The following is a 25447-nucleotide window of genomic DNA, read 5'->3' as shown; positions in this document are numbered from 1 at the left end:
GACTTTGCAAAGGAATGAAAATCAAAACGTTAGAAGGCATGTTTAAATAGTGAAGATAAAATGTTAAAAATTTCAGTAAGTTAAGTTCTACATGTAAAGAATAGTCGTTAAAAGCAACTTACTTTTAAAGGGGCTCACCAGAAACATACTTCTGGCAATTAGATAAAAAAATATAACGTAAGTTAAAAGTAATCGATAGGCACTTTGAAAATTACTATATAACTCGAACTTTCCTCAAGTTCCGACTAACACGCTCCATTAATACCAACTTATTCACCTAATAAAATCCCAAACACACGATTCCTTCGTTCTCCAGGGCCATCTGGGCGTGCCTTTCACCGCTCCTGGTCCCCGGGCCCTCCGGCCCGCCACGCTCCGGGCCGTGGCAGCGACCTGCTCTGCCTTCCCTGAGAACAGAAACGCCGAGTGCCCGACGGCAGAGGGAAGCGGGCGCTCGTCACAGAGCACCTTGTCAGGATGCTAAGCCGATTCCTTCGGGATAATTTATGAACAACAGACCTTAAACAAAAACTCCCACAAGTCCAGATTCCACGAAATTTCTCTAAGATAAACCATAAGCTCGACAATCTAATATTTCATTCAAACTATAAATAAAGAAACATTTTGAACATTACCAGAAAGGAAGCCACATGTGGCTCCTGGTGGCCCTGACACAGGACGAGTGGCAGAGTCAGTTGGCCAGGGCAGTCTGGCTGGCACTCCCGGCCACAGCCCCAGGGTCCCTTCCCTCAGCTCCCTCAGCCCCGCCCTGTGCTGCGTTCTCAGGGGGGCTCCTTCACCCCAGAGCGAGCCAGCGCTCCTACTACTCCGGGCTCCTGCCGCACTCTGGGGCCTCTGCCTGAGCACACGCCATCCTGGCGACCACGGGTGAGATGACCTGGGTGTGAGCAGCGCCCGCCTCTGCCACTAGACCCCGCCATACCAGAACATGGACCAGGCTCCCCACTGCACCCCCAGGACCTGAGAGAGTTAACGTGTTGAACTGCGTGACACGGACTGGAATCCCATGGCATTGGGACGTGCTGGCCGGGGCACCGCTGACGATGGGGGACGTGTGCACCCCGGGAGAGCGCGCGGGCCGGGCAGAGAGTGTGAGGGGGCACTCGGCCCGAGCAGCGCGGAGGCCAGCGCCCCGGCCAGCGCCCCGGCGGCCCCTTACTGTGCCTGAGGGAGCTCAAGGCAGCATCTTACGTCGCTCCTAGGATCTCTTACTAGGTGTAGAGGTAAACAAACAAAACACGGGGTCCCAAAGACAAAAACCTTTAAGGAATCATGCTGCCCATGGGGACTACGAGACTCCTCAAAGCCCTCCCTACGCCAAGGCCCAGTGCCAGTCTTCAGAAAGGGGACCCACTGCGGCCCCTCCCTCGGTCACTGGGCCACAGGACCTTTCCTCCCAGGCAGGACACTGGGGGTCACTGTGCACAGGTTTTGGTTGCCGGACCAGGAACTCCACGAGGAGGGACCTGGTCCTCTCGACGGCTCCATCTTCACGTGCTCGAGGGCCGGGCTCACCGCAGTGACGCACCCAGCGGACGTCACTACCCGGCAGCCAGCAGTCCGGACCACCCACAGACCAGCCCAGTGAGCTAAAATTAAAGGTGCACTTACCTGTCACTCTGCTTGTTGCAGAAATCATTTCTTATCTTGTCCACGATAGAAGTTCGGGGAAGAATATTGGTTTTGTTTTTTTTCTTGGCGTCATTTTCAACTAACACTATTAACCAGTCCGCAGAGCTGTGGGCTTTCAGAGCGTTCTGCCACTTGGTGAGGTCGTCCTTTACTGTCGCTTTGTACACTTCGGTATCCTAAAGAGAAAGACGTCACTGTGAACAGAAGTTAACCAATCCCTCCCGTTTACACGGCAAAATGTATCTAGTAACGGAATGTGGCGGCCACGGCGTTCCACAGCTCGGGGTGGGGACGCTCCAGGAGACGTCTAGCTCCGAGCCACGTCTGCAACGCTCTGGGCAGGCTCAGTGCCCTGGCCCTGGCACACGTTCTCCCCAAACACTGAGGACACCGAGGGACGATCTTTCGATGTCACAGAGGAAGAGACTGAGTCACAGAGCGCAGGAATCTGCCGACAGCAACGCAGTCGCTAGGGAAGTTGGGACTTTAAACCCAGGTCGGCATGGCCGAAGGCCCTGTGCCCAAGCACTGCAGCCATCCATCCCATCACCATGTGCCCTGCTCTGATGGCGGAGGCGAGTGGCCCCTCCACCACAGGCTGGCTGTCATCGCAGGGCCCAGGCGACACGCACGAAGCCCAGGCCAGCCTCCCAGCAGCTTCCTCCGCGGGCCCTCGGCGCTGTGAGCCCCCAGGGCCACTGCCACCTCGATGCCACTCACGGACCACAGCAGGGGCAAAGAAACTTCAGATGCAAACGCAAGGAACGAGGGCCACCTGGGCCTTCCTGAAAGCTATTCTGATTCCCACGGATTGACAGGAGCTGCTTCAGCCTCAGCGCTCTAAATGCCGGCGGGCCGGAGGGCACCGGCCGGAGGGCACCGGCCCGCACACCACCCGCTGTGCCCGGCCCGTTCTCCATCGGAGACGAGCAGGGGGACGGGGATTCTCCTTGCTGTCTGTTACCATTTATAACTGCCCTTCAGTCCGTGCGTCCACTCTGCGTCCAGGAGACGCAGAGCGAAAATCTAAAACCAACATGCTGAATTCATTTTAAAACGAGGCTTTTAAAAACCTTTGGAAACTACCATTAACAGCCACAGCTGAAACACCCACCTTCGCCTCTTTTACTGCTCGATTCCTTACCATCCGGCCCGTATCTTCTCTAGATTTTTTCGTCTCTCAAATGACACTCACGCAGACATATGAGAAATCTGATTGATCCACAAATGTGTTAAATCTCAAGTTCTGTATCCAGTCCCTCTTTTGGTTTAATGAGTAAGTGAAAAGTTCCAAAAAGCAGTACTTATCGTCTTTAGCCTAACTTTAAAAGCTGCTATGTCCTCGGTTCAAACTAGAAGCAAGACTTTCGGCTTAAAAGTTAAGAGGAAAACCACCCTGCAGAAGTCGATTTCCTGAGAATTACTGGCCTCGGGTACCGCGCACTCCCCACAGCATGGCGGCGCTGGACTCACAGTTCAGACTTCACGTCGCGGGCTTCTGCCAGATCTCTGAGGCCCAAATGCATCATCCCGCCCAGAAGACGCAACCAAAGGCCAGAGCCAGCCGCCACAGACCCCGGCCACCTCATCCGAAGGGCAGACGCAAACCACAAGGCCCCACCTGGCCAAGGAGCAGCGAGGAACCGAGAAGCACAGGGCCTGGTCCCAGGGACCCTACGCCAACCGCCGGCCCCCCCCCGGCCCGGCTTCCTGCACTGGGGGAGGGCTGCTGCACCCCGTCTGCGCCGCCCTGCTCTGCTTGGGCAAGAGAGTCTCCAAGCGGCAGGCAGCAGGGTTCCCCAAAGCTCTGGGGGACTCAGGGGTAATGGTCTAGCCCACTCCGTGTGACAGTGAGCAGACAAGGGACAGCACTAAGTCGATTAAGTGACTCTTCAGAAGGGAGCCCAGGTGAGCCGGTGAGCTGAGGATCTCGCAGGAAAACAAAGCCAACAGAGGAAGACCCGTCAGCGCGGAGGGCTGGGGCCGGGAGGGCGCCTGAGTGGGGAGCAGCTCTGCCCGGGCAACACTAAACAGGGTAAGGAGGGCGTCACGTGCAAAATGTGGGACCCCAAGTGAGATGCTGAAGGATGGGGCCGGCATGGGGTGTCTGCGGCCTGCAGGGCCCCACCCTATGGGGGAGACCTTGCCCGGGGTGCTGTGGGTTAAGGAAAGGGAGGAGGGGGGTGGTCCAGCATAGAGCGTCTGGCCCGCTGCAGGGAGCGGGGTGCAGAGTCAGGACGGTGCTCACTGACAGCGAGCATCCAACGCCAACATAAGGAGAATGATGAGTGCCTGGCGTCTCGAGCCGGAGACGGGAGCTCCAAATACAGAAGGGGACACAGACTCACCCTGTGGTGTACGGCTGGGGCTGGCTCATGTGCGTACACGTGTGTGTGCAAGCACAGACACATGGAAACACACACACACATGTTCTCCAGCTGGGTCCACTGACAGCTCAACAGCACAGAGCGCAGCTGGCTCCAGATCTGTTCTGAAATACCGTTTCCCACTAAAAGAACCAGGGCTCCTGGGACAAACGGCTGACCCCAGGGCTGCGGCAGGGGAAGGACAGGATGACCCTGGAAAACCCGTATGAGCGGGTGCTCAGAGAATGAGGCTATCCCGAAAGATCACAGAAGCCAAACCTGGGACAATCTGAGCATCGAAATAATGACAGTAATGGATTCTACCCCCAAATCTAGAAAGTGATGTGTATACTGCTATCAGCCATTGCATGGGGCTACCACTTCCAAGATGAAGGGACAGGGACCACACTGGCACAATCACCTGAAACAATCTCCCCACTCCCCGCCCCACAGAAAAAAAACCATGAATCAAGGGTTTTCAAGACCCTGGACATCAGGCAACGAAGGAGAGAGAACCCCCCAAGAGAAGGAAGCGAGTGTGGTGAGCCCCCAAGTGGCCCGGATGACTCTCGGAGGGGATGAGGCAGAGCCCGACAGTCCCCGCATGCAGGGGACTGAGCTGGGGTCCTGGGAGATGAAGGCGGCTGGCTTCACAGGAGGACGCGGTGCTCACAGATCTACAGCCTCAAGACTTAGTGGACAGCTCGCCTGCGCCCCCTGGTGCCAGCTGTGGGGTTTGAAGGCTGGAGCGAGACGGTGACCACCTGTGTGCTTGCTGGCAGACACACCAGCCTGTCCGCCATGACCTGCTGGGCTACACACGCCCAGCTGGCCTTCCCAGAGGGTCACTGACTTCCTCACAGAATGGTGGCTGGGAACCAGAGCGAGCACCTCAAGAGGACCGGCAGAAGATATATTACCTTTTATGACTTAGTCTCAAAACTCACAGTGTCCTTCCTGCCAGAAGTCCACCCAGATTCAACTGGAGGAAACACAGACATAGCCTCTCAATGGAGGGGTGTCCCTGCCATGTACTGAAGAGCTGTGACATGGCCCATACTGGTCCAGCCATTTTCGGAAAATAAAATTTGTACACCTATTTGATTCTAAAATTTATATGGAAAAGAAAAGGTATACCAGCCAAGAGATATATTTTAAAAGAACAGACATCAATACATATTACAAATATGTAATAATTAAAAGTCTGAAAAAAGATAAGATAAAAGTCTGATCTGGGCACAGAATAGACAGTGATCAACAGAACCGAAGTATCCAGAATACTGTGCGCACAGGATGCTGGTTTAAAATAAAGGAGACATCTTCAATAAGTGAGAAAAAGACAAAAGACAGACAATTATAAAATGAAGTTAGGCCAATTTTCTACTGTTTTAGACTCCAAAATTAGGCCTCAAATCCTCACAGCTCCTACCATTCAAAAAAATTAGTTGAAGCTATACAGGTCAAAACATAAAACACAAATTATAAACTTATTAAAAGAAAATATAGGAGAAAATCAGTTATCTTAGACAAGGTCTTCCTAAACATGATACACTACTCAGAAACCATTTTTTTAAATGACGTATTTCACTCCATAAAAATTATACTACTTACAAAGATCTATGCACTAAATGATACATCGACCACTATATAAAACTAACGACAGAAGATGCAAGAGAAAGAAACACATCGGTAAGAGAAGGCTTAAGCACACCACCGTCAGTCAGAGACGGTTCACGAGGACAAAACAAACACAAACGCCTCGACGTCATCCGTAAGACAGCTCTTACGAATACACACTTAATGTTATAATCTGAAAATAGAGCAGATATTCTCAAACACACATGGAACATTCACAAAAACTGATCACTTACTAGGTCACAGAAAAAAATAAGTTTCATAAAGCAGAAATATTAAAAACAATGCTCCGATCGTAATGCGATAAAATTAAAAATTAAAAATTTTTAAACCTTTCTGAAAAGTAAAAACTTTCTGTTATACTGTTGGGTAAAATGACCAACACCAACAGAAAACAGAGAATTTCTGAAAAATAATGATATAACATTGAGCTATTTAAGTTCACAGCTTTAAAAACCCATAGCAATTAAAAAAATAAAACTAAATGGATTCTCAACTCAAAAAAACTACAAAAAGAATAAAAAAACCATAAGAAACGAAACAAATGAGAAAAATGAAACTGGAAATTAAACAGAAAATATTAATAGTATATCAGGTTAATAAATTAAAACCTTGATTCTCTGGAAGCATCAACATACTAGCTAATTTAATCAAAGAAGAAAGGGGGAAAATACCAACACACAACATACAAAACAATGACAGGGAAATACCTATTGACACAGAGCACATTTTAAAAGTCAAAAAAAGACGACACATCCCAACGAAAGTATATCTAAGACTTAACTAAGAAAAACAGTTTATCAAAATTGACAAATGGCTAAAACAGACCAATTTCCAAGAAAGGGATACAGAAAGCGATCACGGAGCTCTCCCACAGAAAGTGCCAGGCCCAGACGGTTTCGCAAGAGAATTTCATCAAATAGAAGAGACCAGCAATGCAAAAACTGTTTCAGAAATAGAAAATTTAAAAAATATTTCCAAATTCTTTTTATAAATCAAGCGCAACACTGATACCTAAATCTGATAAAGATGGCCCCCAAAATTATAGAGCAATCGCTATATTTTGAATATAGATGCAAAAATCCTAAAGTGAACAGACACCAAAACTATATTAATGACTTTGACCAAGAGGGATTTATACCAGGAATGCAAGTATGGCTCCTAATAAGAAACCCACTAACATAACTCAACACATGAGTCCACCTAAGTGGAAAAAATCACATGATTATCTCCAAGGAGTCTGAAAAGCCCTTCATCAAGTTCAGCGACGTGTTCCTAATAGAAACCCTTGAGAAGAGGGAGCGACGCACGTGCCACACACGCTCGCGGCGCGGAGGGCAGACTGGCCGGGCAGAGGAGCGCGCGCCGTCGGTCTGGGAAAGTGTGAGCTGCGAACGATCGCCACACTCTTCGAAGGTTGCTCCGGGCTGGAGCCCGGGTGTGGCCATTCTGCAGCTGTTTCACGCGTGCCGGAGGACAGAGCGCGTAGGCGGATGTGTGGACGGTGTCAAGAGTCAGGGCGGACACAGACGCGAAAGGAGGAAAGGCCAGAAACAGCCCTGGGGCCGAGCTAGGACCACGGGCGGCAGTCCCGAGCCTCGGCCCGCAGACACAGCCTTCCGCGGCCCCCTCTGCCATGCGGCTCCGTGGTGGCCCGTGGTGGCCAAGACAGCAGCGCCCTGGGAGGAGACGGCTGACTCCAGAACAAGAGCAGCAAAGGACAAGCTTCTGGAACGCCCTGCTGTGCTGGGAAGTAAGAACGCTCAAAAAGCGCAGGGGCCAGTGTTGAGCGACCCTCACTCGCCGCATCCGGGACAACCTGAGCGTCACACCACGTGAGTAAAGCGGACCGGCTACGAAGCACCAAATTAATCGAAAACCCAGGCGGGCTCTTTCCCGGAGCAGAGCGAGGCGTCTGCGACCTGGGTACAGACTGGCCGGAGAGCCGCCGCCGCCGGTGCCGGTCTCAGCACCAACGAAGCTGGCTCCCGGGGCGGCTGACTTCCTGGCGGCCAGGGGAAAAGAGCTGCAGCACGGAGACAGGACGATGAGCCGACATTACCACTGGGGGGCAGCAGAGAGAAGAGTCACCAGACCGGGGCAGCTGTCCCCGCGCTGTCCCCGAGGCCGGCCCGAGGCTGGCTCTGGGAACATGGACTTTGGGAAGGTTCCCACCACCGTGTGACCAGAGTGCTTCGTGGGGCCTAAACCGTCTGCACGGACGCGATGGCTGTGCTGGCACCTGCTCCCCCTCTGGATTCTGGGACTTGAGGCCGTGCCGGGCAGAGGTGCCATGTGACCAGCCCCCAATAAAAATCCTGGGCGAAGAGCTCCCTGACAGACACCTCGCAGGTGCTGTCACACTCCATAAGTGCACGGGGTGAGGGCCGAGGAAAGCAGGTGTGGGCTTTGGGACCTCTCCCATTAAAATTACGAAAACTACTTCTGCCTCCTCAGACTCAGGGGAAAGCGTCACCATAGGCAATGATTTATGTATTCTGTATATTGCTAAATATGTCTTATTAGAGTCAAAACAGACAGGAAGGAACAGACAGGAAGAATGACCCACAAAATTTTAGCTCATGACAGATGAATTCTGCCAAAAATGGAAGTTTACTTCTGGATTCAGGAACACGCAAACGCAAACTGCGAGCACAGGCCACAACACCGAGGGCAGAAACGTCTGCTCGTGGCGCGGGCAGTCGCCAAGTGCCACCTGCGACAGACACTGACCATGAGGAAGGAGGGCACGGCCACTGCCCGGAGAAAGTCTACAAACCAGCGAGGACAGGGCTGACCAGTCACCGCTGTGCCGGCGAACACACGAAGTTACGAAAACAAAGCCAAAAGCCAGTACTAAAAGTACCAAGTGACCACGAGGGCACAGTGAGATGGCCACAAGAAGCTGAAACACAGGAAGTGAGCTTGTGTTGAGTGATTGCCACAGGTGCGACACACTGGCCCGGGGCGGAAATACGCGACAGAACCATATACTTGGCTGAGGAACGCGGAAAAGAGAAAAACACCAAAATGAAGAGTCCACCAGAAAGCAAACTTGAACTAACGTAAAATAACACTGAATGTCAACTACGAGTGAAAAATAAGAAAAAGGCTTTTTCAAGTGAACTTGAAAAATGACAGTTGTCTTAAGCAAACCTAGGCCCGTGAATTCCAGCCCTGTTCCGCGACACGCTCTCGGACCGTCCCCTGGACGAGTACTCACGCAGCATTCTGCCCAGTAAACATGGAGGAAGGGGAATGTGAGCAGGGCCTTGTTCCCCTCCTTGGCCAGCAGTTCCTCCTTGAACTGAACGAAGTTGGACTCCAGGTGAATCATCCTTGGAGCTCGGCCGTACGACCTGTAACAGTTTTGAAAAGTCACTGAGAAAAACTTAAACAATGTTCAGCAGAAAAAGAAAAATACAACAATGATCTAATCATTCCTGAGTTCAGAAATACAGAGAAAATATTCACCCTGAATAACAACGGTAACAGTCTGTCCAAAAAGATTCTATAGATTGTTTTAAACGTGGTTCACATTTACACGTCCGAGCTTCTTCTCCATAAAATCTTTTTTAACTCAACGATACGCGCACGGTGACAGTGTACGTAACCAGGGCTACTGGCCCTGTCTGACAAAAGCGGACCTCACTCGGGGTTTAACCCGTTCCGTCAGTCCCCACGGAGAAGCTTCCCCGGCATGCAAAGCGCAGTGTGAAGCTACGAAAGCTTCGAAGCGCCCAGGTTCTTCCATGAAACTCTGTGTTATCCAGAAAGGGGGCTGTCCGGGGAGAGAACAGGGTGTTGTCTGCACAGCACAAACGAAACTGTGGCACCCCACGCCCTCCTGCTCAGCCCAAGAGGAAAATACAGAGACGCCCCACAAGCTACAAACGTCTACTCTAAGGCTGGCCAAGGATACGAACGCAATTTTGTTATCCTTCTAAAAATAAATGACGCCACGTGTCTTTTTCCCACACCTTTATTTTCCATCTCACAGGTGGCCGCATTTAAAGAGTTGACACCAGCCGTGCTGATGTGACCACACTAAGGCTTGACTTATTTACACCCCGTTTGAGGCTATTTTTTCCTGTCCTTTATGAGATTAATCGAGTTTTTTCCATCCCTTTTCTCAGCTGGTTTGAAAGTTTAATCATCTATTTCCATTCTGCTGTTGGTTACATTTTTACTTTTAAGATGTACAAACTTAAATTTTCTTTCAAAGACTAAAATAAATGTGCGTCCTCTTCGAATTAGACAAGAAAGACAGTATGTTTTCTTCTTTCTTCCAAATGTCTGGAATTTTAGTTTTCATTTCAAAAGGATACCGTAACGTTAGCAAAATATTTGTATGACTTGTTTGCTGGCAGTTGCTTCTTTCATCTTGCGAATTCCGGGTTCATTTTTCTTCTTGTTGAGATGTATCCTTTAATTATTTCAGACAGGGTGGTAAGGGTCTGATCAGGTACATCTTAAACGGTTATTTACTGCGCTATTTCCCAACCACCTCCACGTGTGGCAAGAGGTAACCAGAATATTGGAATGGCACTCTGCAGAAAATAATGCAGGTGTCTCTGCGCAGCCAGAAGTGACAGATCGGGGCCCCCGGCAGTCCTGAGCCCAGCTGGCCCCCCACGGCCTGAGGGGAACAGACTCTCCCGGCACCTGTCTGGTTCAGGCCCACGGCGGAAGGCCCTGACAGTCCTCCGTCTAGCACGAAAGTTCCAGGGTCAAAGGTATCTGCCCTCAGTACTTTAAGAAGACTCTCCTTAAGTGTACTATTTTGGGCTGCATTTTAAGTGTGAGAGATCACAAATTTGGTTTTTCTTTCCTCGGTTTTCTGGGCATGCGTCGTTTCCCGTCTCGCTGTCACGCTGCTTGCCTGGCAGGCTCCTGCAGTCCGACTCGCTTCTGGAGAAGTCTTGATTCTTCTGGTTCTTCAAATACAGCCTGTCCGCCATTCTCTGTTCCTGCCTCCGAAACACCAGTTAGAGGGACGCTAGAATTTCTGGATTTATCCTCCACGTCTCAGCTTTTCCTCCCTGTTCTTCGTCGGCAGCTCTTAGCAGTAAACTCATGTTTCCAAGCTCGGACTTCCAGCTCACTCATTTGCTCTTCGGCTACACAGCTGTTTACTGCATCTAGCAAAGTTTCTGCTTCAATATTTTTTAACTCTAAGAACTAATCAATTAAAATTTTTATCAAAGTATATTTTTCTCTCTCTCACACATAGCCTGCTTCTCACTGCTCCCTGCTCACGCCTTCTGCCACCATCCTATCCATCCTCACCTACCAAGGTCCAGGGCCCTGTCACCTGTTGGGGACTCGCCTGCTCCTTGGGGAGCCACCTCCGCAGACATATAGGGCTTGGCTTTCTCTCCCAACTCCTCCACCTCCCCTGCTTCCACCAAATAGGTGTCCACACATCTCTGCTGCCAGCGCCTGCGTCCCCCTTCTCTGTCCTTGTGCATCTGCCTCCCTGGTCCCTTCCCTCATTGCGTGGGCTTGAAGGTGAAGGGATGAATGCGTATGTTAAATATGTGTAATCTACATAGCTTATTTAGGGTTTTTTCCCCCTGATAACCCCTTTCTTGTTTCGTGGACACTCTTTTATCTTTCCAACTGTGTAAACAACGTGTACTTATTTGAAACCCACTTCAGGTGACCCCGCTGTTCAGGCGCCTAGCTCCTGACTCACTGAGCACTCTCTCTCGCTCACAGCACTGGGTGTCCTCAAAGGCCTAAGCAATTTTTCTGTAAGAGAGTTCTCCTACGCTCTGTACGCTATGTTAAACCGTAAGAATTAAATACATTCCTGTAACAACAACTGGGCTTAAAAATTAGACGAGAATAGAGAACCTGGGTGAGTTGTCCCCAGAAAACCACACTAAGTCCTCATGGTACTGGGTACAAACCCGTGGCCGAAAAGGAACAACGCAGCAAGAATCGCAATTACATGAACTTGAATAAAAGGAAATTTATCTACCTGGGTTAAAATCAGATTAGCTATTAACAAATCAAGATCCAAATGTTTTCTAAAAATAACAGTTTACCAGAAGGAAGTTTTCTAGTAAGATAGTTCAAAATCGATTGCTCCCTCTGAACGAGTCGTTAGATGAATGTGCACAACAGGGCGGCGGGGGTACTTGACGCGACCTCTCTCATTGCTCCCCTAACTTTTCTGAACTGTCTCCCCGCGTGCTTTCTCGTCCTTAAGAGCCCGCGGGAAGGCGCTTGGGGTGGAGAGGCCCCGCCTTCCGCTGTAACCTAATGTGGGGTCCTGGGGTCGTGGGGTCAGAGTGAGTGGCCACCACGCCTGTGAATTGAAGGCGTTCTGGCGCGCCCCGAGGACTGAGCAGCCGTTCCCAGAAAAGCGGGCCTACAACTCAAAGGAACCGTGCTGCTTCCCTGAGCGCGGCCCAGGGGCTGCGCCGCCCGTCGGTGTCTGGGCAGCACCCCAGGGCCCGGGCCGGCCTGGCACGGCCGCGCTGCTCACCGCCGCACCCACCGCACCTTCTCCACTCCATGGGCTCCCGGGGCAGCTGCTGGGACAGCGTGGGGTAGAGAGACGTGAACAGGTTCTGATCTCCAGCACCTGCAACGGAACAGAGAGACCCGGTTACGACGCTTTTAGGCAGATGTAGGCTAAATAGGCTGTGAAGTTATTAAACTGGTGATCAGACAGTTTTATACGCAGTGCAATGACATCACGAGGTTGTCTCACAGCTGACATAACCGGGCTCTAGAAAATCCAGCCCTCGCCACAAGTGATCAGCCTCGAGAGAACCACCAGAAAATTCCAGCAGAGAAGGAAAGCCGGAGAGATGCACGTGAACTCGTCACCAAAATAAACTTGGTGTGCACCCGAATGCCAGGAGCCAAAACCCGCAGGACCCTCTCGATGCGCGCACACGCCACAAAGCACCGGCCCTGCGGTCACTCCCAGGGGACAAGGACAACGCCCGGATTTCAGAGAGGGACATGTGCACTCTGTCCGGTGCTGCCCAGACCTCCTGGGCACCGGCCGCCAGCGCCCCGGCTTTCTCATGATGGGAACCCTGCTTTCTCGTTCCTTATGCCAGTTGCAACTGGACTTTGTTACACGCAGTCGGAGGACGGAGCAGGCCATTGACGAAGAAAACTGCACTTGGGACCCAGCGGCCCACGTCGGGTCTGAAGCGTGTGCGAGCGCCGTCCGTGACCCCGGGAATGCCGGTCCTGCCCGCAGACCACACGTCATTTCTCCCACCTTCTGGCAGAAAAGACTTTCAAATGGATGATAAAAATGTCCAAGGTCACAAACTGGGACGTCATTTCAGCCTGTTCAACGACGCGTAAAGCAAGCTTGCTGTTAATGTATGTGTAATGTCAATGCGGTAATAAAAATTAATTAACGCTTCAAGTTGGTGGCTTTTTCATGGGGCAAACACTGACACTGAATGCACATTCACGACTAAGGAGACCTCCCGGAGAGGCCGCACAGGGCGGGCTTCCACGCTGCTGGGGGCGGGGGCCGAGGCTCGGGAGGAAGACCTCGAAAGGTCCAGACGTTCTCCAGGCTCCGCAAGGAGAAAGCCGGGCTAGTCTGTCCCCTAAAATGCACCAGGCAACGGACCCCGTTTCTGCACACACACGCTGCGCTGCCCGTCCTGGAAGGCACAGATCTGAGCAGGAAGCAAAGAAGCCCCACCCAGCTTTGCACCAAGAGGCCAAGTTTACAAGAAATTCCGTCGGTGTGATAGGGAGCGCCTTCATTTGGCTGTCATTTGTCACATTTTGACTTGCTAAAATGAGGGTGATCTTAAATCACAATTCCTTATGTCCTGCCTGTCCTCACTGGCTTTCACGGCACACCTGTTCCACCGAGCCCTCCTCCTGATGCTTCCTGTGGCACACACACCGTGGCGCACACGCCGTGGCACACACGCCGTGGCGCACACGCCGTGGCGCACACGCCGTGGCACACACGCCATGGAACACACTGTGGCGCACACTGTGGCACACACTGTGGCACATGCCGTGGCACACACTGTGGCGCACACTGTGGCACGCATGCCATGGCGCACGCGCTCTCACTCTCGCTCCGCTTCCCTCCGTCTCCCAGTGTCGTCTACAGTCACTGCCCCGGCGGGTGCAACCGAGCTGGGGGCGGGGGGCGGGGAGCACAAATCACATCAGCGTTAGTCAAGTGGGATACTGCGGCAGTCTGCAGAAGAGGAACTGCAAGCGACACACAGACTGGTCGCAAGACAGAAAGTCCCACAGTCTTTCTTTTTCCACACGAAAGGTAATTAGCACAAGTGCCGAGCGTTAAGAGGCCTAAGTAGACACTGATAACCAAGGGACAAGTCACCTTCTCTCGCACTCAGAGACCAGACCAGACTCAACATCGAAGAGTTTAAACAGAAAAAGAAAGATTGGATAAATGTATCTAAATATAAGAACACTGGAAAATCGGCCTTTAACAGTCTGTATACTTTAGAATAAAAAATATACACGCAGGATGCTTGTGGCAGTCCGCAGCGTGGCATCTGCAAGTTCCAGAAGAGGCCTCGGCGGCCGCCTGCCCTGCGGGTTTGTGCGGGACTGCTCTCTCCCCAGGTTCGCCTTCGCCTCCTTGAAGTCCGGGTTCGACGACCACCTCCCCAGGGAGGTCCCTGCAGCTCTCAGAAGGGGCACCACCGTGCAGGGGAATCAGGCCACAGCCCTCGCGATCCCGCGGGGATCTGTCCGAGGACAAGGCTGACAAACCACGCAGACTGCCTGCCGGGGTCTAGACTGCACTGCGGGCCCGCACGGCTATCGGGTCCTCCGGGGCTGGGAGAGGAACAGAAAGCTCTGGATGCTGGACTGGCGCGAGCTCCAGGTAACGCTGAGGGAAAAGACGGGTGGGAGACGTGTGCGCGGCTGGCCACCTCTTATCCAGGAAGGGGAACCCCAGTGTGTGCGAATCGGTTTTTACGTGACGGAGACTTAGCTAAGGGAAGGGATGGTGGGAAGGGCAGGGGTACGTGCTAGACTGCTTTTAAACATACCTTGTTTGATAGATTTGATTTTGAAAGCATGCAAATATTTCTATGTAATTATAAAACTAAATTTTAAAAAAGGTTTCCCTAAAAACATCAGGAAAATATAAGATGAATGAAATTAAATGTATACGTAGTATAACCGCGGAGAGGGGCTCTGTGACGAGGAACTTGAAAACCACAGGCACTTGACTGTCCGTTCCTGCCGGGACAGACCCAAATGCCACAAAGAGTTCCTTTAAAAAGTGTGAAACCTGTGCTCACTGGCCTTTGGCGCTGCTGATGGCGGAGTTAAGAGCTGGTACGCAGAGACCGCGTAAAGGGGACACGCAGTCGCCATCACCCAGGATAACCACCAACGCAAACTGCCAGGCCCCTCGGACCTGTTGAACCCGAAACTCAGCTGCAGCCCGGTGTCAGGTGCTAGCGGCCCCGCAGGGGACCAGCAGACAGCCCGCTGGAGAACCTCGCTCTGACTCTGCCAACCCCAAGTGTCCATGACACTGAAGGAAGAAAATACGGCCCGTAGAGCAGTTCATCAAAACCCGAAAGTCCTGAATCTGAATCCAAAAGATCAGCAGGAACTGAGGGTGTGCTTTACCTCTACACTCCTAGCTCTGGCCCCGAGAAGGCGCAGCAGCGACTAGGAGCCCGAGCGTGCAGACCGGGCTCTGGAAACACCATGAGAAGAAACGGCTGCTAACACCACAAAGAGAGAGACCACCAGACATGACGCACCTGCGGAGGGAAGGCCACCGCCACCTAAGACACAGTCTCACCAAAAAAATCCAACCGCAATCTGGCCCAGCCTCTGGCTCTACCCTCCACGCTACAGGAAATGCCGAGCGCAGCGGACGGCGTTCAGGACAACAGAAGTCACGGCCGCAGAAGTCCGGGCGGGGGCGGGCACTGCCACAGGGCCAGCCGCCCGGGCTCCTCAACAAACTGTAGGGACAGAAACGAGGTAGAGGGGAGGCACGAATCTGAAACCCTTATTTGGATATCGATTAATGCAAAGAGTTTTTAAAAAGATATTTGAGACACACCAGAAATGTAAAGATTGAATATCTGATATTAGGAATTTTTTTAGGTGTTATCAGGTTTTGTAGCTTTTTTTAAGTCTCTGTCTTGTAGAGATACCTACCACCTTAGCTCAGGCTGCCACGAGAAAACGCCATAGACAGAATGGCTTAAACAATACAAATTTATTTTCTCCCAGCTCTGGAGGCTGGAAGTCCAAGATCAAGGTGGCAGCTGCTTGGTTCCTGGTGAGGCCTTTTCCCCAGCTTGCTGACCGCCCCGCGTCTCACCATGTGCTCACGTGGCCCTTCCCTGGTATGCACAAGGTGCATGAGGCCACTGACCCAATCCGAGGGCCCCACCCTCATGCCCTCATCTAACCCTGGTCACTTCCCAAGGCCTCATCTCCAAATACCACCCCATGGAGGAGGGTTAGGGCCTCGACATGGGACTCAGGGAGAGGGGACATCAACGTTCAGTCCGTAACATACATTTACAGATAAACTGTGTGATGCTTGAGACTTTCTTCCAAATAAGGACCAGAGAGAATGGGGGATGGAGAAGGGAGACGGGCCAGTTCACCGGAGGGCTGGAATCAGGTGACAGGTCCGCCGGGGTTCTTTACAGTGCTTTTTCTTTCGTAGGGTTGCAAGCTGCCATAAAAAAATGTTTAAAATGATACAATTCTCCCGTTTTTCTTATCCTTTCCCCCCTACGGCACTCACCACCTATTACATCACATAATTCACGGTGCGAGTCCGCGGTCCAGCTCCCCTTGCTGGAATGTAAGGGCTGAGAGGGCGGGGTCTTTGCTCGCGATGTAACCCGGATGTAACCCGATCCGCCACGGTGCCCAGCACTTGACGTGCTGAACACGTGCTGCCAGACTGGCGGATGTGCCCAACTCCTTCCTGGTCCGCACTAGACAACCCGCGGTCCCCACAGGGCAGGGTACGCTACAGCGCAAGTGATGACGGCGCTGGGTGTCAGGCGCGGTCTCAGAATACGGACTTCATTCTAGATAACACTGAAAATTCCTGGTGTGGCTGACTTAGCTCTTCGATTGCTGAACGGAAGGAAGTGATATTTTTACTCTACTCAACTCCCTGAGAAAGGCTTTGAGGGCTAATTTTAGGGAAAACCACCCCTTCCGTGTGGGCTGAGGGTGTCTAACTCCCCAGCTACTTGGTGAAGCCGTGGCAGCGGGGGAGTCGGCGGCCTTGACGCTGGTCCTCCCCAGCACCGAGGGATGCTGGTCAGGCACAGTAAACCGCCGCCCGGTCTTCACCTTCAACACGAGCGCTGAGGCCCTCTGCAGTTCACCTCCACACTGAGACACTTACTAACTCATCCAGCAGAACTGAAAGTGCCCACAAACGGGGCGCTACAGATTTAGTAAAATTACTACCCAGAGGGGTTCCTGTTAGGTCCGAGGCTCCGCCTAAAATGTCAGCTCTGAAACTGATGCAGTGACATCTAGCGCTGAACAGATCTGTCGAAAATAAGAAAAATGTCCAGACGCATAACCTGGTAAAACCAAGGTCTAACCCTGTATCGGTTTCTTTATAATTTCTCTTTAAAGAAATGTTATAAAGACCTAAAAAAAGTTAAGGAAGGAAACATCATGTAACACTTGTGCATGAAGCCAAATAAAGGCATTTATTTCCCCAGGGGAGATAAAATCGAGAGAAATTCCAGAAAAGGCTCATCTGTTTCTAAGAGATCTTCCCACTTTGCGGCGCCTTCTGGAGCCCCAACTCCAGATGCCCAGGAATCATTCCCTCAGTCAGGAGTACAGCCAGGACGAGCTAGTCCCTAGGGGGACAAGGCCCTGTACCTCAAGCCTCCGGAGGGAGCGTAGCCCTGCTGACACCTCGATTTTCAAATTCTGGTCTCTAGAACTGTGGGACAATAAATGTGTTGTTTTAAGTCACCCAGTTTCCAATAATTTGGTATAGCAGCCCTAGAAAAAGAACTAGTATATACGGTATAAAACACAAAAATGGAATCCACATTTTTTTCTTAGTGCTATTCTAATTCATCTTTTCGACATGCTTTTGGCTATATCTTTTTAAATGTCAAGTAAACACAGATGAACAGGTAATTCTGAAGAGGTACAATCACCAATAAACATATAAAAAGATCCTCACTCGTCACCAGGTGTATGCGTACCACCATGATGACCTTGGGCCAGACAAAGAGTTCTCAGATATCGAAAGCACAATCCATAAGAGAAAAACAATGGATGACTGGACTTCATCGAAATTAAAACATCTGTGCTTCAAAAGACACCATTAAGAAAAATTAAAAGACGACCAAAGATTAGGAGAAAATATTTACAAATCCTGTATCTAATAAAGGATATGTATCCGGAAAATATAATGAACTCTTACAACTCAGTGATAATCTAATTTAAAAATGGGTAAAAGATTTGAATAAACACTTCACTAAAGATCTACAAATGGCTAATAAGAGCATTGAGCGAAAATGCTCAACACCACTAGTCATTAGGGAAATGCAAATTAAAACGAAAATCAGACGCCACTTCATGCCCACTGGGATGGCTGTAAGAGAAACATCAGCGAAGCAGAGACACTGGACCCCTCAAACACTGCTAGCGGGACGGTTAAGCAGTCACAGCCACTTTGGAAGACAATCTGTCAGTTTCTTAAGTCAGATGTAAGCTTATCATACAACACAGCAATCCTGCTCCTAAGAATCTTTCCATGAAAAATGTAAACACGTGTCCACACAAAGACACACATGCAAATATTTACAGCAGCCAAAACCATGTCCATCAGCTGATGAGATGGGCGGATAAACAAGATGTGGTCCGTCCACGTGATGGAACACTCAGCGGTAAAAAGGAAAAGCGGTAAGATGCAACGTGGATGAACCTCAAAAATAGTGCTGTGTGAAGGAAGCCAGAAACAAGGCTGTGTTACGTGATTTTATTTCTAGGATTTGTCTGGAAAATGTAAATTTATAAAGAAAGCAGATGAGGGCCGCCTATGCCCGGGGATGGGAGCTGGGATGAAGTGCTAACAAGCACGAGGGGACTTCCCGGGGGGGACGGAAATGCCCTAAAACTACATCACGGTGCCGGCCACACAACTCTAAAGTACACTAACAATCAAAGAATTGTAAGCTGTTAAAAAGAAATTAAAAGAATTTAAAACTGTTTAAAAAAACACAAAAACTATGGTGGTTTTTCTCCTCCCATCCAATTAGCAAAACTTTTGAAAATGAATCCAATCCAGTGTAGTAAATATAACTTGGAGTATATATAACTTTTACACACGGTGATTCGAAAACAGTTTTTAAAATTTAACCTGCGCTCACTCACCTTCAGACCTAGCCAAGTCCACATCTAGATTCCATTCTTTATAATAAGTGTCTTCCTGTTTTAGTCATACATTTTTAAGGTGTAAAGTTTGGTTTTGAAAAGCTGTAGCTGTATCTTCTTTTAAGGGCTTCATCCAAATGCCAGGTTGACGGGCCCCCAACCAAATGCACACTTCAGAAGCTGAATCAGTGACTGGACGGGGAACGTTTCGGTTTGGTCAGTTACATTTCCACTGGCGTGTAGTAAAGCAGCACGTCTGACCACAACTCAGCACCATTTCACAGAGCACGGTCTCTGGCACACAGTTAACTTTCTTTGGATTAACATTTTTTTCCTTGGTTCCAGTATCGAAAAAACTAAACGTATAAAAGTTTACCTAAAAACAAGTCTGAAATAATGAGGACTCAAACTCTCCAAGCATCTTCTACAAAGCTGTCTTATCTTGATAAAAACAAGTATTTAAAGAAAATAATCGCATGCCATCAAAAGCTTCTAACTCAGTGGTCCACAACCTTCGTGGCACCAGGGAGCGGTGCTCCTATGAGACTCTAAGGCCTGATGATCGATCTGAGGCAGAGCTGAGGCGGTGCCAGCGCTGGAGAGCAGCTGTAGACACAGATGCTTTGCTTGATAGCCCACCGCTCACCTCCTGCTGTGCAGCCCGGTTCCTAACAGGCCATGGACCACTAGCAGTCCCCAACCCGGGGATTTGGGACTCCTGTTCTAACTTATAGAAGCATTAAATGACATATAGCATAGTCTTTCCTTCAGAGAAATGCTGACTCATTTAATTGAGTCGATAAATATTTACTGAGCAGCTACTATGCACAAGCACCATTCTGCATGTTGGAAACAGCGAACGAAAGTGATAGAAGTTCCTGCCCTTTTCAACCTCACATTCCAACTTGCAGGCAGCCTTGGTTAGGGATGGAGAGAGACAATAAATCACAATGTATGTGTGTGTGTGCGTGTGTGTGTGTGTGGTGTGTGTGATGTATGTGTGTGTATATGATGCGTGTGTGTAATGGCGTGTATGTGTGTTGTGTGCTCTATGTATGTGTGTATGTGTGCATGTGTGTGTGTGTGTGCACGTGTGTGTGTGCATGTGTGTGTGTGTGTGTGTGTATGTAGGTATATACATCTCAGTAGGTACGGCGCCAAGAGGACTGAATTCAGTCAAAGGGAGGCTAACAGGTAAGTGGGGTGAGGGCTGGCCTCTGAGCAGCCCCGAGGGAGGACGGGCACCATGGAGGGATCGGCAGTGCGTGCATGGCCGCAGCAGGTACAGGCTGCGGGGGCTGAAGGCACAGCCAGGGAGCCAGTGTTGGGGTGCCTGGGGCTGTGCGTCGCAGAGGGCCTCGCAGCCCAGGAAAGGCCTGCGAATGTCAGGCCGCAAAGGTGGCCCGCCACTCGGGGGGGGTCTGAGTAGTGGCATTACCTGCTGTGCCTTCTCTTATTAGAGAGATCACCGTTAACCCGGCTCGAGGGGTGAGGGTAGAAACGGGGGCCAGCTGGGAGGCCCTGGAGCAGATGAAGGTGGCTTGGGTTTGGGGGAGCAGCAATCAAGATCAGGAGAAGTGACTAGATTCTAAATAAATTTCAAAGACAAAACGATATTTGCTGATAGACAGTCCGCTGTAAGAGAAAGAGCAGTCAGAACGACTCCGCGGTCCTTGATGTTGAATTTAAAAACCGACTATCCGCTAAGCCCCACGTGCTGTGACTGCACCGACGATTCGTGGTGAGAGCAGGTACGGAAGGTCTGACGACAGGAGAAAGGGAAGCCAGAAGGAAGGGGGAGCTCTGCGGAGGGCAGAACGCCACGGGAAGCTCCAAGGCGAGCACGGAGGGGTGTCTGGGCGCCGAGGGCTCGGAACCCGCCTCCCCAAGCTGGGCCACTTTGGCACGTGGGCTCTTCTGAGCTAAAGGCAACTGGGCTCACGAGAAACCTTCATCTCACCCTTAATGTAAATTGGGGCCCTGCCCGTAACACGTCACCACCGGAAATAACCTTTTTGACCTCTCTACGGGTCAAGGCCAACTTCTAATGACTGGACACCTGCTTTTGTCGTCGGCAGTGACTCCCCCCTCCCCCACCCCGAGGCCCCAGGCACCTTACATTGTCCTTAGCTCAGAATGTCACATACACCTCATCTGCCCCATCTGTCCCTGAACCTCTCCTGTATGCGGGGCTCCCATACACATGTAAGAAATTAAAGTTGCTTTTTTTTCCTCGTTAACCCGTCTTATGTTGACGGGTTATTAGGCCAGCTGGCAGAACCTGGAAGGGTAGCGGAAAATTTCGTCCTCCCCCACAGAGTATTTAAGGCCATGCAGTCTTTCCTGCCACCCCGGTCCGTCCTCTAGATCTGAAGCCACCAGGCGAGAGCAGAGGGAACAGGACATCAAGTGATCCCTTGTGAGACCACACACACTGAATCATGCGATTCCTATGAAAAGACACTCTGTCAAATGGCAGAAACCTTTCTTCGCACAAAAGCACCCTTAAGTAAATCTCTCATGTTTCCAGAACAAGCTGATGGACCAAGCCCTTGCTCTGTGACTGGGGACCACCGCGTCGCGCTGTCGGCTTCTTTCTCGGAAAGCCTGGCTCGTGCGTTATGCCTGCCACGCTTGATCCCTTCAGAGATTCATCAGCACTGAAAAAAATATCGGACCCTTGAGCTTTATTTGCACAAACCAAATTTTACTTTACTAGAAACACTTCTTGTAAGTTAGGTAAGTGAGCTGAAGTTCAAATAGAAACGAAGTTTTTCACTTCCGAATGATGAGCTCAAATCCACCCTAGAGTTAGGAAACTGTACTAACAACACGAGTTCCCAAAATGTGTGCCCAGGTGCCCCGGGGGACCAGCAAGCCCACGGAAGCCCCAGGAGAGCGGACACTTCTGCGCGAACGGCGGTGCCGGAGAAGCACCCGACCAGCTTCCGGCGCCTTTTCAGTGTCGGATCACGGCGGGTCCCTTCAGTGACGTCATGACCATCACAAAGTAGGGTGGCTGCTGTGACAAAAGACAAGTATCACATACACGAAAATCAAAGCGGGCAGCAGTGTCCCAGCGGCTGTGCAAGGTGCCACCCGGCGGTCTGTCACTGTGGTTATCCACCAATAAAATAAACATTTTCTACCAAAGTATGTGTATTATTTTTTTTTTTTGAAATAACTACTATTAGGACCTAAAACTTAATAAAATTATTTGGACCTAGCTACTTAATAAATGGAATTATTTAAGTATTCCTTTTGGCCTAGAGGTGCCATGAAAAAGTTAGTGACACACCGAAGCCACCGTGGACAGAGGACATTCTGGACTCTCCTTGCTACAAACATTTTTTGCTCACTGCTCACTCTTCTGAGTGCTTCACACGTTCATCCCGTTAACCCCATGTCAAGCCCGCCAGACTGGCACTGTCCTTATCCCTCCCTCACAGACGAGGAAGGGGTCATGCAGCGCCCCAGGCCACGCGCGGAAGACAGAACTGTTTTGAACCAGACTCGAGAAAAAGTGACACAAAGCAAGGTTAGCACCTGTGGCGGAGCCGCAGGCCCTGCCCTCCGAATACCCCCCGCGGAACAGCAGGTTTCAGAAGAACTGCTCCGCCCACGTCTCGCCCACCGGTCTGCTCGCTACTGGCTTGAGAATTCAATATGGACCAAGACCTGCACTGACGCACGTCGATTTAAAAAAAAAAAAAACATGTTAAGTTACTTTTCTGGTAATGAAACTGAGACAGTGGTTAAGTCACAAGCACCATACTTTCAGGCTGGGTGGAAAATTGTGATGTGCAAATTTAAAAACTTTAACCTACAGGGGGAGAAAAACTCTAACCAGGTACAAACTATTACAGACTCGCTCACTTTTGTTGCCTTTTCTCATTTTGAAATTTATGTCAGATCTGGAACCCCAAATACAGAGATTCGGAAAAATGAAGTAAACAATACAAGATGTGACTGGTGAGAACAGACCGTTTAAATGGAGTGTTGCTATTTTTCAGATGCTCTATGACTCCACGTTGACAGTGTGTGCTGTTCCACATGGGATGCCGATGGTCAAAGAAAAAACGTCACAAATCAGTGGAATTAAAATAATTTTGTCCACGAATGAGAAAGCTGGGAAAGAAACATATCTTTCCTCACATACCCTTGGATCAGAAACCTTAGTCTTTATCCTAAAGCAGAGAATTGACCCAGCGGTTAAAAAAAAAAAAAAATCTAAACTAAAACAATTTTTTAAATTTAGATCAAATGGATCTGCTGGATCCGTTTCAGTTACATCGTGCATTTTTCACGATTAATAAATTATACTCTAGGTAGTCAAACTGCTATGAGTAGGTAATTCAGCACCCAATGTCAGCACCTTACGATTATCGCTAACTTTACAGCTGTCACTTGCCAGACACCTCTCAGACAGGGCTCCAGCAGTCGTGAGCTTAGTCTTGGGTCTCGGGAGATCCCTTGCTGGGGCAGTCCCTCCAGCAGAGGCAGCTGGCGGCAGATTCAGAAACTTTTCCTCATGGACCAAAGGCCATTAAAACTTTTGAGCAGCTTCAGGATATTAAAATAATTCAGCAAGGTTTTCAAATAATAATGAATTCTATCTCCCCCTAATCTCTGCGGGCTTTCCATTCTTATGGCCACATACAAACAGTTCCATTCTACATTCTTCTCAGAAAGACCTATGCACAATTCATTTCGCTTCGAGGAAAATGTTCTGATTCTATGACAAAAATTGGAAACAAGCAGAAACTCTCTACTTTCATTTTAAAGCAAACAAGCACAGATCTCAGGAGGATACAAAGAAAGAAAGAAAGATGTAAATGGACTTTTGAAAACAAAAATGTTGCACAGAGAACTATGTGCCCGTTATCAAAACAGGTGCAGAATAGAGAGTCCCCGGATGGATTTTTCAGAGCCTTTTCCTGCTCCCTCCATCCGCCCTGCTCAGGCTCGCTGTCCCTTCAAAGCACGTGCAGCGGAAAGAACAGGATGAGATAATGTATGAAGCGAAACGGGGACGAGCGCTCACCAAAGCTGCAGCCCCAGATACCGCGAAATGTCACTTCGACTGTGAGCTATGAGGGCGGACTTTTTCTAAAAGTTAAAAAGTTTGGAACTTTTACAAGGATCTTTTCATTTTTCACGCTAACTTTCTCTGAACACTTACGAAGCCACTTTTCTGAGGCTCCAGCGAATGAAAGGTTGTGCCTTTTAAGACAGAGCCACCGTCAGTACAGATAGCACTTACTCGTGCTTTAAACGACAGGGACAATCTCCACCGATATAACGAATCTGGAGGAAGGGAAACGTCCCTCAGCCGTCCGTCACGCCCGTGTGTGTGACACCAGACACAGAGCGCTGACCCCGGTCACAGCGAGCCCAGCAGCGCTGCAGGAACTTGCCTCCAGAAACGCGTGACACACCTAGAGAAACGTGTGACACACCTAGAGAAACGTGTTGCCCAGAGGTAAGCTAAGGGGGCGACGGGTGAGCAGGTAAGTGGGCGCCCCTGCAGGCGGCACTTACACACGCCCAGTGTGCGCGCCAGTGGGGAGAAGTTTCAGGAACCCCTCACCCCCGTGAGGACCACAGTGGGCATGGCTCCTGTGACCTGAGGACACTGACGGGGCCTTGGGGTCAGCTCCCCGCGCACCTCTCCTCTGGCGAGCTGCGGAGTCTGGACTGACTGACAAGGATTCTGGGGGAGAGGAAGCAGCCATTGCTGCAGGACGCAAGTGTCCAAATTTAGATGAAAGAGTCCATTTCCCCAAGAAAGGTTAACATCTGAGGATGAAGCATCATCGAAAGATGAAGCAACAGACAAAGTTTGAGTATAGGACATCTCAGGGCCGTGACAAGGGGGAGCGTACAAGGAGCCCGTCCACAATCAGAAAACAGGGAGACAGAACAGTCTTGTGAGGCCCAGGCGCCCACATCTTGGTGTAGAAAGGGCACTTCCTGCCGGAACATGGAGGACCATTTGAAAAGCTGATCGAAGGTACACGATAGTGTCAAAGATCAAAACTAAGAGTTTGAAACACCTCTCTGCAAGTCATCAAAATGTCAGCCGACATTTCGACACTTCCCATCAACCCGGTGTTTTTTAAAGTATTTAATTCTAAAGTTACGACTATAAAAATAGTTTCCTGTAACAGGAAAATAACCCCTCCGTGTGTCCATACATGTGGCAAAAAAAAAGAAAAAAGAAAGAAAGAAAGAAAAAAAAAGGAAATCAACGCCCAAAACGAAGAGGCGCCCGCCGAGCCGTCCCGAGCGCGGGCTGCGAGACGGAGCTCGCCGCGCCCTCCGGGCCTCGCCGGTCGAACGCGCGGCCGGGGCCCCGGCGGGGAGGCGGCGGCGGCGAGCGGGGCCAGTCGCGGCCCGCA

The 25447-nt window shown here is 50.3% G+C and overlaps 1 protein-coding gene and 1 long non-coding RNA gene across 6 annotated transcripts in view; both read right to left on the bottom strand.

Moving 5' to 3' along the window:
• TRAPPC10 (trafficking protein particle complex subunit 10) overlaps window positions 1–25447 on the bottom strand; it is a 67796-nt gene that overhangs the window by 41544 nt on the left and 805 nt on the right. For 4 of the 5 annotated variants that reach the window (XM_039857584.1, XM_039857586.1, XM_039857589.1 and 1 more), the window contains exons 2-4: window positions 12168–12249; window positions 8878–9013; window positions 1633–1829 (exon numbers count right to left, since the gene is read on the bottom strand). In XM_039857584.1, the coding sequence (XP_039713518.1) occupies window positions 1633–1829; window positions 8878–9013; window positions 12168–12249 (415 nt within the window). Of the gene's footprint in view, window positions 1–1632; window positions 1830–8877; window positions 9014–11707; window positions 11935–12167; window positions 12250–25447 lie in introns of those variants that run through there. The other variant, XM_039857588.1, reaches the window with a different exon arrangement.
• LOC120598642 (uncharacterized) lies at window positions 15962–16606 on the bottom strand. Its single transcript, XR_005651679.1, has 2 exons — window positions 16192–16606; window positions 15962–16012 (listed from the first exon to the last, which is right to left on the bottom strand). It is a non-coding gene; the product is annotated as an uncharacterized LOC120598642 (long non-coding RNA).

The sequence above is a fragment of the Pteropus medius genome, unplaced genomic scaffold, assembly GCF_902729225.1.
Source record: "Pteropus medius unplaced genomic scaffold, Ma_sr-lr_union100, whole genome shotgun sequence".
Classification (NCBI taxonomy): domain Eukaryota; kingdom Metazoa; phylum Chordata; class Mammalia; order Chiroptera; family Pteropodidae; genus Pteropus; species Pteropus medius.
Note: the sequence above shows the minus strand (reverse complement) of the source record. Positions and strands in the feature narration are given on the sequence as shown.